General features: G+C 44.4%; 1 protein-coding gene across 9 annotated transcripts in view; it reads right to left on the reverse strand.

The window, feature by feature from the left end:
• Window positions 1–12,027, reverse strand: part of MSRA (methionine sulfoxide reductase A) — a 384,728-nt gene that overhangs the window by 51,819 nt on the left and 320,882 nt on the right. Inside the window, exon 6 of one of the 9 annotated variants that reach the window (XM_070505107.1) lies at window positions 1,130–1,210. The exons of the other annotated variants lie outside the window; for them this stretch is intronic. Within the exon in view, the coding sequence (XP_070361208.1) occupies window positions 1,163–1,210 (48 nt within the window). The 3' untranslated portion in view covers window positions 1,130–1,162. The remainder of the gene's footprint in view (window positions 1–1,129; window positions 1,211–12,027) is intronic. 9 annotated transcript variants of the gene reach the window in all.

The following is a 12,027-nucleotide window of genomic DNA, read 5'->3' on the forward strand; positions in this document are numbered from 1 at the left end:
ACCCATGCGCTTCCCCAGTCTTAACTCTGCACCACCTCTAAAGCCTGAGAAGGCAAATTACTTCCTTCCTGACTTTCAAGTGCCTTCTCGAATTTATCTCCTTCCTGATCTTGTCCCAAAATAATACACCCTAAAAATAAGGGATGAATGAAGTTTTTATCAATCGCCCATCACGACACAGAGAGCTTTGTTTCTTAATTGGGGTTACACAGAGAGTGCAGTGGGTCAGCGCTGCTTGAAAACGTCCCCAGGGGATTAAGATATGCCCGGGTTGAGGGTCATTAGCACAGGATGGCGAACAAGTCTTCTTCATGTTTAGGAAGGGCCGAAGTCAGAACAGGATTAGAATTAAGGAGAGGAGACTTGGATGAGACTTAAAGTACATCTTCTAATGACTGGCGGTGCATGTGCGCACGCGTGTGTGTGACAGCGCATCCCAGAACAAAATGCCAGCACCTTTTCTTCTCCATGGCAACGCTGGCACATGTTCGCTCAAATGAATGTTCCCACGTTGACTGGCTCATTTGGCAGAACGGAGCCATGTGCCAATCCATAGGCTGACCAAAAAGACCTCGTGAGTAGAAACCTTATAAGGCATTTTTAACAAAGTACGTTTTCCTCCTTGTCTTCCCCCTGAGGAGCAACGACATTCCCCCAAGATTCCAGGCACATGACATGGACTGGAGGTGGCAGATGAAGAAGAGAAAAACAGCTCAGACAAGGGAGAGGCGTTTCGCTGGTCATCATAATGTGGGCCCTGCAGCCTACGGGCCAGGCTTTACTCTCTGCACCGACAGTGTGGGTGATGTGGTTGCTACTCTTAAGTAATTATTGCGGGATGAATAAATGAATTAATGAGAACTGACATTTCATTAAAAGAAGAGTACATCTCACAGTTTCAGTGTGAAATCTCCTTCCTTAGAGGCCTCAGACATTGGATGATTCTCTGCCTAACTTGCCCTTTCTGGACTGGCCGCATGAACGCTAAACCACCATATGTAACAGAATCAAAGAATTCCATCCTGAGGAACAATTCTTATCTTCTCTTGGGAAGCAGTGCCATTTAGCAGAAGGAGCAGGAAATCTAGAGCCAGGAAATCTACATTTACATGCTGCCTTTGCCACTTACTGGCCATGTGATCTTGGTCGAGTCATTTCATTTCTACGAACATAATGGTTTCCCGAGCTGGACAACAAAGGTCGTAATTACCTAGTGATTGGGAGAATGAAAACACGTGAAAGTATTTTGTAGCTGCGAAACATGATACAAAGGTTGGTTGTTATTAAACCAAAAGCAAAAATAATGACAAAAGTTTATAAAGGTGTCCCCGTCTATCCTCACTAAAGACTCAACAGCAAGTTTCCTCTTCAACAAGAATAGAACACACGTGCCAAGTATCCAGCATGGCTTAGATGACGGAACTTCGCCTGTGTGGATACTTCAGTTATGAACTCACGGTTTAACCACATAGGAGAATGTGTGAATGGCTGTTTCTCCTTTATCTTCTATAAGTTATATAAGGAGGATTTTAAACCTGAAAAACTGATGAATAATTCTCACGTATGTATCTTTCTTCCTATGGCTGTTTTTAAAACACTTTTGTGATTAATGGCCCCTAATTAAGTTAAATAAATTACTGAGTTATCAATAATGCAAAAATACGATGACTATTGATAACCATTACCTACCATCTATTAATAATTATTTTAATCTATACCTCATTTTTAACAACAGTTTTCATTCTAAAATAAAATTTTGATATACCGTAAATTCGTATAATTCTTTTATATTACCTTAATTTCTGATGGACTTTTAAAGCATTCATGGTTGTTAGTGCTGTCACGTCAATTCCAACTGCTAGTGACTCTGTGTACAGCAGAGCAGAACCCTGTCTGGTCTTTCTGTGCATCCTCTCATCTTCCGGGGCTCTATCAGACAACACTCTGCTGCTATTTATAGAGTTTTTATGGTCAACCTTTTCAGAAGTGGGTGGCTGGGTCCTTCTTCCTAGGCTGTCAGTCTGGAAGCTCCACTGAAACCGGTCCACCTTGGGTGGTATTTGAAATACTAGTGGCATAGCTTTCAGCATCACAGCAACATACAGCTGCCACAGTATGACAACTGACAGATGGGTGGTGTGGTTCCCTGACCAGGAAACAAACCCAGGATGCAGTGGTGAGAGCGTGAATCTTAACCACTAGACCACCAGGGCTGGCTTTTAAAGATAAACACCACAAGTAAAAGGCCAGCAAAGGTCAAAAGACGACCCCCCTCTTAATTGTATCTGAAAGTAATTTACACACTGTATATAAAGTCAGTCTCCATAGGTGGCATTTGGTTTGCTGTAATGATATTTAGTTTTGAAATTTTAGTGTCTGCTCATTTCTTTAGGTACTTGGTCTGCAATTAAGGCACTCTACCATTAGGTGGCAGTAGTGTCACAATCATACGCTATCCAAATAAGATTCCATCTACAATAGAGCATTTCTTAGCTGAGAGGGAGAATCTATTTTTATTCGTTAAAAAGAAGAAAAAAAGAACTCCTTATGAAAAGAGCCACGTTTCAAAAGTATTTAAAAGACCACTTTAGTTTTTAATATTTAATATAAAGTAATATGACACCATTATAAACTTTATCCATCCTTAATTACCCAGTCATTAACTTAATAGAATGATTTTTTCCTCCAGAACTGAATGCAGAGTTCATCTCAAACTCACTCAGAATCCTGAGCTTGGATTCTGACACTCACTCTTTTAGCCTTTGAACTTCCGCTCGTGATTTCAACACATCCATAAGATGCGCTCCCTCGCTGGCCCGCTGTGCCCTCTAACCACAAGAACTGTTTTTTCTTACTAAGCTCTTAGAGGCAACTAGAGAAGCCTTGCTTTGCTTTTCTGGCTAGAAGGCCCTTCAGGGCTAATTGTCCCATCTCCCAGGCAGAAGAGAAAGGCAGTGACAGACAGGTACAAGCTCCCGTGGGCAGCAAAGACCACGGATGCTTTTACTACAAGGAAGAAAGAGATGTTCCACTCTTTCTTGGGGGAGAAACATCCCTTCTGCCCAGGGGAATCTTGAAATGTCAGTTCATTTAAATAGAAGCTCTCTCTCTTTGTGGTTCCCTTAGTAACGACTCTAAGTCAGGGTCTCCCTACTGCTTTATAAAAGAGCTCTTATCTTTTATCGCACGACAGTGCATCTTGCAAATAGCATTTGTGCAGATAGCTAGGCTGAGTTTTAAACTCGCGTCTGGAGGGTTCCATCCCTAGGAGCAATCAGGGGTGAGGCCCTGGTACAGTGGCTTTGGCCCTAAGGGGTACCCTCTTCAGCCCGGCTGCTGAGAGGGACCTGCGGCCTTCCCTCCAGGACCTCTGCAGATCAACATCCACAGCCCCTGGAGGGCATCACTCACTCATCTTCCAACTTTGCAAAGAAAAACACCTTTTAGGAAAACAAATGATAATGTTGCATTTGATCTGGTTTTTAAATTTTAAGTTTTTTTAAAATTGGGATTCTTCTGATCAGATTTTCAAGGCGAGGGAAGGAGGCCTTAAAATGACTCATTCTGTAAAAGTGAGTTGAGTATTTTAAACTTTAAAAATGCATCATCATAACCACCGTTGTTTTATGTACTAAACTAAGAATAGAGAATTAAGGAATTTTGGAGTCGGAATGAACCCTAAGGCACACTGGTACCAAGCTCCGGATCACTGAGGCGTCCCTGCTATGGCTTCATGACAAATGGTCATTCTGCGGCTGCCTAGTTTTACTGTTCAGAGGCATTCACCCCTTTGTAGGGTGGGGAATTCTACTGATGGGCACCTCCATCCACTCAGAAATCCTTTCTGATGGGCGAACATCTGCCTCGTTGCCACTCTCACTCCCAAGCCTTCTCCCGTCCCCTGGAGTAAGTGAGCACACCCTTGCTCTCTTCCAAGGACAGCCCGCCAGAATCTTGAATGCAGCCTTCACACCTCACTTCAGTGTTTTCTTCTCAGGCTAAAGAGAACTGCTTTCTCGAACCTTCCTCACAAGGCCCCTCTCATCTTCCCACCCCCTTCCATGTGTGCTGTGGGCATCAGGACACTTCAGGTTGTGGCCGACACTGAACACAGCGTTCCAGTGTGCAGGAGCACGGTGAGGCCTGACTTGTGCCAGACACAGGGCAATGGGTTCGTCTAAAAGGAGCTCTCTGAGGTTCCTGGGTTCCAATCTGCCTCTGCTACTCACCTGAGGTGGGACTTGTGGAGAATTAACACCTCTGTGCCTTGGTTGGCTCACCTCTATAACAACAACAACTTCACAGGGGTATTCTTAATAAACTGAATTAAATCATATTAGATAAGAACATATAAAAGGTACCTCGTACAGTGACTGGCCCACGAGTACACTCTCAGCAACTTGTAGCCAGTAACGATAATGCGAATTGGAACATAAAATTGGAAGAGTTCAGGTAAATGAAAATCAGCTTTCACAGGTGCACCACGGCGGGGCTGGGTCTAGTGGTCACCACAACCAGCTAAGCTCTGTATCATCTCAACCACTCACTGACTCACTCACGCAGTGAGCATGAGCTCCACGTACAATGGTGCTCAGGACCCCAAAGAAGAGGAAGATGGCCCTGACTGCAAGGAGTCTCGCAGGAAGGACAGCCAGTCCCAGCAATCAAGACTGGCTAGGGGAGCAGGTATGTTAGAGCTACAGGAAGGGGGCTGTGGGAGCACAGAAGATGGACCCCTGGTCCAGCAGGGGTTGAGAGAAGGCTTCCTGGAGGAGACGCCACCATCTGGCCACAAACCTAACTGCCGCTGCAGCTGACACTCACATAAGACCCGGGCTGAGCAGGCAGCTCGCCTGCGCCCCAGAATGTCTAAGTCCATATGGCAGTGATGCCTGCCACTGTCCCCATCATTGGCTGAAGGAGAATTCCAAAGAGGCTGCACAAGGTCCAGCTCAGGGGTCACCCAGTGCCCTGCCCAGCCCAGGGTCAGGTATGAGCGCTCTTTGCATCTTCTCTGCTCAGGCTGGCATGCCCATGGCACAGGGTGCCAAACTGTAGGCAGGTGGCTTTGGTATAAATTTAGAGCCCTTTGCTTCCTCTGCCCACTCATAACTTCACACTTTTCCCCAAGCTGCCTTTGCCTGGAACAGCTTCCCTAAAAGAAACATGAACCTTTTCTCTTTTTAAAAAAACTCTCCTTCGAGCCCATCTGCTCCGGAAAGCCATCCAGATTCAATGGTCGCTCTTCCACAAAGCCAACATCACTGGTTCCCAGGCGCTCCCCAAATCCTGCAGAAATCCCTTCTTTCCCGTCTGTCCCGAGGCAGCAGGAGAATAAGGCAGGAAAGGTTGCTACAGTTAGATTACAAGAACTAAAGGGGGATGGAGGGTCTCCCACCACAACTCCCATCCGTAACGACCAGTCAAGATAGGGAGGGTGGGAGGAGCTGGCAGGAGGATATGCCCAGGAACCAGGGTTCTAGGTTCGAGACTTCACCCTTCCATTAACTACCATGTGACCTTGGACCAGACATTCCACCTTCATGTGTCTGAGCTTCCTCATCTGAGCCACCAGGAAGCCTGACGAGAAGAGGTTAAGACAGGTCTTCCTTCCCTACAGCCAGGGATGATGAAGACATCCCCTCTCCCTGAGGCCAGGACAACTGCTCAGCCCCGTGGTCCTGATCTTCTTCTGTCTGGAGCCAGGCAAGCAAAAAGTTAATGTTCTCAGTCTATAAGTAGTTTCTGCTGTTGCAGATAAAATTAAATGGCATGGCTATTTTGGTGGAAAATCAGGTAAAAATGCTGAAAAATAAACTCTCCGTCAAATGCCAGCCCCCACCCCTCCCCGCCATGTTCTTTTTTTATGCCCATTTGGTATTTGTTTTTAATTCTGGCTGATTGTCAACTTTAAAACCTGATGCATAGAGTGGCTTGCTATTCCGGAGGCGTTATTTTAAGATGAAACAATGTAAATTCTGACTTTGGATGGCAGATGGCTGGCAGTTCACTGTTTGGCAAACCAACTGGTATGGTATGTTGGAAATTCAGAGCAGCAGGTATGCAGTTCAATTTGAAACCACCACAGATGCTCCGAGGGAGCGGGGGAGGGGCACAAGCTGGTCAGGAAATTAAGAACAGTACTCTGAGCTTAGAGGGGAAAAAAGATGATAATTAGCTGAAAGTTTGCTTCTTCCAGTATCTACTTTTTCTTTTTCTTTTTTTTGGTTGCTTCTTAGAAAACCAGGAAGGTCCTTAGACGTTAGCCCAGCAAACAGCTTCTAATTTTGCTCCATAGCTTTGTGTTTGGCAAAGCTCATCCTCAATGAGGAATTCAAAGGTGAGGAAAAAGCAGATAAAGCGAAGCTCCAACGTTGTTCTTCAGTAGAGAGGCGCCAAGAGCAACGTCACATAAGGAGCCTACCTCTGGGCCGATTTTTAAGACAGGATCAATTAATGATATTTCAGGAAGGAAGGATTCAGAGTTTAGGAAAGACCTACACACGTGAAATGGACAACTCCAGTGTTTCTACATCTACTATGCATTTCGATTGGATTCTAGGTAGTGTAGATGGTGTCTGACTGCCCATCTGCAGAGGAACTGAACCCTGCCCAGATTGACCCATCAATGTCTATCCAAAGTCAGTGAAGACACACTATACTTTTAAAGAAGGTCACTCAGGCTGCAAACCTCTAACTGTCAGACTCTTGTCAAGTGGAATGTCAAAACAAGTCATTAGAACAAGAACTCTATGTGTGTACGAAAACTGAGTTATTTCTCCTTTCCTCCAAATTCATATGATGGCTGGAAGGTAAGTAGGGAAGAATCTTTTATGTGCCCTACAACTGTCTTCCTAGGGTGCCCAAAGCGAGCAGGAGACTGCAAAGGAACTGGAGTGGATGCTACCACATAAGATGTTGAGAATTAACGGTATCTCTCAAACTACTCTTGCCCTAAGGGTCCTCTCGTACATTCAAGGCTTGAGGAGCTTGCTTTGTTCTGAAAAGTAGCAAAACTCTCACTTCAGGTGTTCCCGGATTACGACCTAACTAAATTCAGAGCAGCTCAGTCTGAATGCCTTTGACTAACTCGAATGGCAAGGACAAACCTGGGCACTATATGCGATCAGATGTTTTGGCCAGAACAACAAGCTAATTAAAATTCCAATTCATAACTTAATTGCTCATCTGGACCTTCAGTAATGAGCAAAGGGTCTCTGGGTTTTAAAATAATAATCCAAGCCTGACTGAGCCATTTCTTCAGCAGAGCATTGCCAGGAAGAAGTCTGGAGAAGGCGAGCACTTCTGCTGCTTCCTCCACGCATACTCAGTCGAGAGTTCTACCTTTCAGCTAACACGTAGGCATGAAGATGACTCAGACGTGGATCCTGCCCTAAAGAACTTTCCAGTCAAGGAGAATAATAGCGTGTGACTATTCATAATCACAGATGGAGCACAGGAGGGCCTGGAGGAAAGAGACAGATAAAGAACGCAGGGAACTCCAAGAGCCAGGTTTCCTGAGCAGATTCACTGCTCCCTTCCCGAAGTCTGGCAGATCTCTCCCATGTGCTACATGGGCCCCATAGGTCAAGGGGGGAGCAAAGCATCTCAAGCCTTTCCCTTCATCTTCTAGCCCAGAGAAGTAAGCTGGACCTCTCCATGTCCCCTCATAGTTTTCCTGAGAAGCTGTTCAAAGTCCTGAGAAAGGGCTAGCTGGCTGGATCCCCAGCTTGGAAATAACCAGAAACTGCTGTGCTTCAGATACAGAATTACCTGAAGGCCAAAGAAATCAAAGGAAGAAGGATAGAGACGATAGAAGAATGGACGTCTCTGGGGGAAAACCTTGTGCTTGTTATATCACCAGCCACCAAATGTGAACCACACCCGTGCGAGAGGCTGGCGAGGCTCCCTGAATACATTTCTTGTGAGTGCTCTTAACACCAAATGGATCAAAAAAAATTCTTCCCCGAGATGCCGCAAAAAACAGCATGTCCTTCTGTTGTTTCAAAAATGACATTTCAGCAGCAATGAAGCTGAGTGTCTCGAGGAGGGTGGGGAGGAGAGGCAGGGACCGAAGAACAAAAGAGTTGGGGGCCAGGAGGGGTGGGGTATACGAGGGAGAGCAGAGGTCAGTGGAGGTAACCGTGTTTAAAAATTGATAAGGAGGAAAACAGAAAGGCCAGGGGGCCAGCAGAGAAACCAGGACCAGTATGCATAAGCTTGGCTTTCCAGTCTCTCAAGGAACATTTTGGAAAGGGCCCCATCTGAGACTACCCTCCCCTTGGGAGACGATGGTGGGGAGGAGAGGAAGGGGCTTCTCGCTGGATCCTGGACTCTAAGGGGACTGCGTGGCTAGGAGTCATGTCTACGAAAAGAGCCCATAACATATATGGAGAGAAAACAGTGGGGGCATGAAAAACTCAGGAATGGGAGTGGAGCCAACACGACAAGCGATGTCATGGTGGCCCCTCCCCCATCCCACCACCCACCTTGTTGAAGATCCACACCCACATTTTTGGCTTGGGTTTCTTTGCTTACGACATCCCTGTGAATGGGTATTTCTGATTTGTCTTTGTGGCTGTGGATACACTTGTATGGTAGAAACACATCCTCAACAGTGCAGAAGGAGAAAGGGATGAAGCTCCACCCATGTATGTGTAGGGGGCAAGAGGAGTGAGAACAACCCTCGCAAAGCATTTCTCTTTGGCTCAGGTCACATTTTCATCAGCAGGAGAGCTCCCAGTGAAGGGCAGTTATTTTGGGGGCATCTAGATTGAGCCAGGCACCAAGTGCTTTACATATACTGTTACGTGAATCCTGCAGCTACAAAGTGATGCAGGGATTTTTATACCCATTTTACAGGTGAGAAAACTAAGACTCAGAGAGGTTAACTACCTTGTCAAAGCCTCACAGCAAGTTAGGACAAAGCTGGAATGGGAATCCCAGGCTCTCTCACTCCACGTCCAGGATCTTCCCTCTGCTTCTTCCCAAACAAGAGATTCAAACAAAGTGAAACAAACACACAGGAGATGAGCGGAAGAGAAACCACGTATCTCACGTGAAGGAAACGATTTCCCTTTCCAGGAAATGAAGGGGAAGACAGGAAGGAGGAAGGAAAAAATTAAAGAAAACACAGCTTTGCCTTGAAGGATGACAGTGTGATATTAAAAACTTGAAATTTTAAGACAGTTTAATTAGATAAATTTTTTACATTACAAAAGTCATCTTTACTTAACAAAGTGATACTCTAAAGAGGCACTTTAAGTAAATGGCTTCCCAAGTACATTTAAGCTCAGAGCCAAATAAAAATCTTCCATAGGTAACTCTTGAGGAAGACAGGTGGGTTCCTCAGAAGGTGGGGCAACATAAGAATCCTCAAATGTCCCACATATGGCTCCCAGTAGCAGTTTTTATTTGCATCCAGAGTTTCCAGTCTTCAATCCTAATAAAATGCAAAAACAGGCTTATGTGCCCCAACACCCAGGACATAGTGGTCTTACAATGATGCGAGATAAAGGGGGAGGTACCCATTTCACAGCTGTGTGAACTGCCACCATGACCACACTGGAGTCACAGCCTAAAAAGCTGAAAGAAAAGACTTAGAACCACAAGTCCAAAGTACAGGTCTCTCAAACAAAAGTTTAATAAACTTTAGAGACAGACCCCAGAGCCTTCCAGCCACGGCAGAAACACGGCATTACTAATATGACTCATAACAGCAAGGGCAGTCACCGATCTGGGTAAATCTTCCCCCAACACATTGCATTTCAAAAGGCCTGTTATCTCAGAAAAGGCTGCATTAAGTGTCTCTTGTAATTATGTCTCCAAGAAACAATACTCTTCTCCTCATTAAATGTTTCAGTGGGTGGCCCTGCGGAAGGCGGCAGGAGCTTGACCCCAGAGCCATCGAGCCTGAGAGGACAAAGGAAGAGGCCACCAAGGAGTTGTCCAACTCTATTAGCAGGGGTGAGGCTGTTTATTGGGTTGAAAACGGCTTTAATTATGGACCTAAGCAAAGAAGCAGATAAGTTATTGCCATACAAAGTGCTGTAATAGACAAAGGCACTGGGAGTCACAAGCTTGCCCAACTGCTTTCCATCCTGGTGGTGGTTCAAAGTGGCAGGCTGTGAACACAAAAAGCCAGTTCAACATTTGCAACTCATTATCTCCAAGTAACAGGCAGCAGAGAGACACTATCCTCCCACTAGACGAGGAACTCCTCCCACACCAGGACCGGACCCTGTGTCCCGGGCATCCCAATGAACACAAGTCTCTTTGGAAATAGGATGAGTTACCAAAAGCACTGTTTGTGGGCTGGGGTTCTAACCCAGAGGTAGAAGTGTCACTTCATTCCACAAACATTTATCGAGTCCATGTTAAACACAGGACAATGTATGAAGTGCTGCTGGAGATTCAACCAGGAGCCCTGCCTTCCATCAGTTTTAAAATCCCTCTGGAGGATTCTAGGAACAGGGCAGCTGCAGAAACATCTCCAATGCCTCAGAGAAAAAGCAAACAGAGAAACTAAATGCAAAGTCAAAAATGCGCAGATGCTTACGACAAAACTAGGTGACAACATATCCCCATGAAGCCCCAAAATACAGGCCAATGGATGAAACCACCAATAGCCACAAGACATGCACATCATTGGCATCTGGGCTAGAGAAGCAGAGGGAAGCAACAGGGCATCTGATGGATCTGAGAACAAGACACCAAAACATCCAACAGCAATTTACTGGGAATCACCGAGGGCCAAATTGAGAACAGTGGCTAAACCCTGGAGCAGTTTTGCTCTCTCTAATAATAGGAGCTTGTAAGGACCTGTGTTAAAGGGTCTGAAGGGAGGACACCAGAGCTGCATTGTCCCTATGAATTCTCAGTGAACTCTTCCAGGACTCCACTGCCGGGAGTGGAATCAAAACTGAACAGATAGAAATTACAGAGATAAAGGAAAGACGTGGTCTAGATAAAAGTAGAGAGGGGAACAAAAACAGGAAATCTCAGAGAAAAAGCTGCAATATTTTTTTTAATACTATGTGAAACAACTGAAGAGGAAACGTTAAGTTAGAAAAGCTAAATAAACCAGTCCTCCTCCTAATAAATCAGGAAAAGCAAATTTACACTTCGCAAAAGAGCCCCCATCTCAGACCACCCTCCTCTTGGGGGTTTGGTGAGGAAACAGTCTCTCTGTGGTGGTGTGAACACAGGTAAAATCTCATACAAACTATTATCAAACACAAAAAACAAAAAAACCCCACAAAGAATTAGGAGCAGAATAGCATCCCTACAGATAATGAAGGCATGCCAGAAAGAAGGGCTCAGAAAACTAGCAAAATTGTAGCATATTATTTCAAAATCAGCTACAGGCCTTAAGAAAATGATGCAAAATCTGAACTAACATTAAAAAATTATTTTAGAAGTGAAAACTAAACTAGGAGGAATATAAAAGCTAATACATAAAACAAATTATATCTTAAGGGAAATGGAAGGTAAAAAGGATAAACACTTTTAAATATCAAAAAGAAATGAAGAAAATGACAAAAAGGGTCTCAAGAAAGGGACAAATATTGAAGACAGGAAAAGAAGATCCAACCAATGGAGAACAGAAGTCAGTCTCTGAAAAAGAAAACCAAGGCAAGAGAATAGGAAAATTAAAATGTATGACTCAAGACAATTTTCCTGAAATTAAAAAAAAAATTCAAAACTACACATTGAAAGAGCACACCACACACTTGAAACTACCAACTCGGAAAAATTAACATCAAGACATAGTCTAGTAAAATTATTGGACTTTAAAGATAAAGAAAAATATCCTTATAATACATGACTTCTAAGGGAAAGAAAATTAGATTATTACATGCTTTTTGACAGCAATATTTCATGCTAGAAGAAATGGACTATGTTTTCATACTTTTGATACTCAAATGAATGACAAAGTGTAAGCGAAGGATTTTATATGCAGCAAAACTGACTTCACATATGAAGAACACAAACTGCTATCAACATGCAAGAATTCAGAGAATACTG

The sequence above is a fragment of the Equus asinus genome, chromosome 3 (assembly GCF_041296235.1).
Source record: "Equus asinus isolate D_3611 breed Donkey chromosome 3, EquAss-T2T_v2, whole genome shotgun sequence".
Lineage (NCBI taxonomy): Eukaryota > Metazoa > Chordata > Mammalia > Perissodactyla > Equidae > Equus > Equus asinus.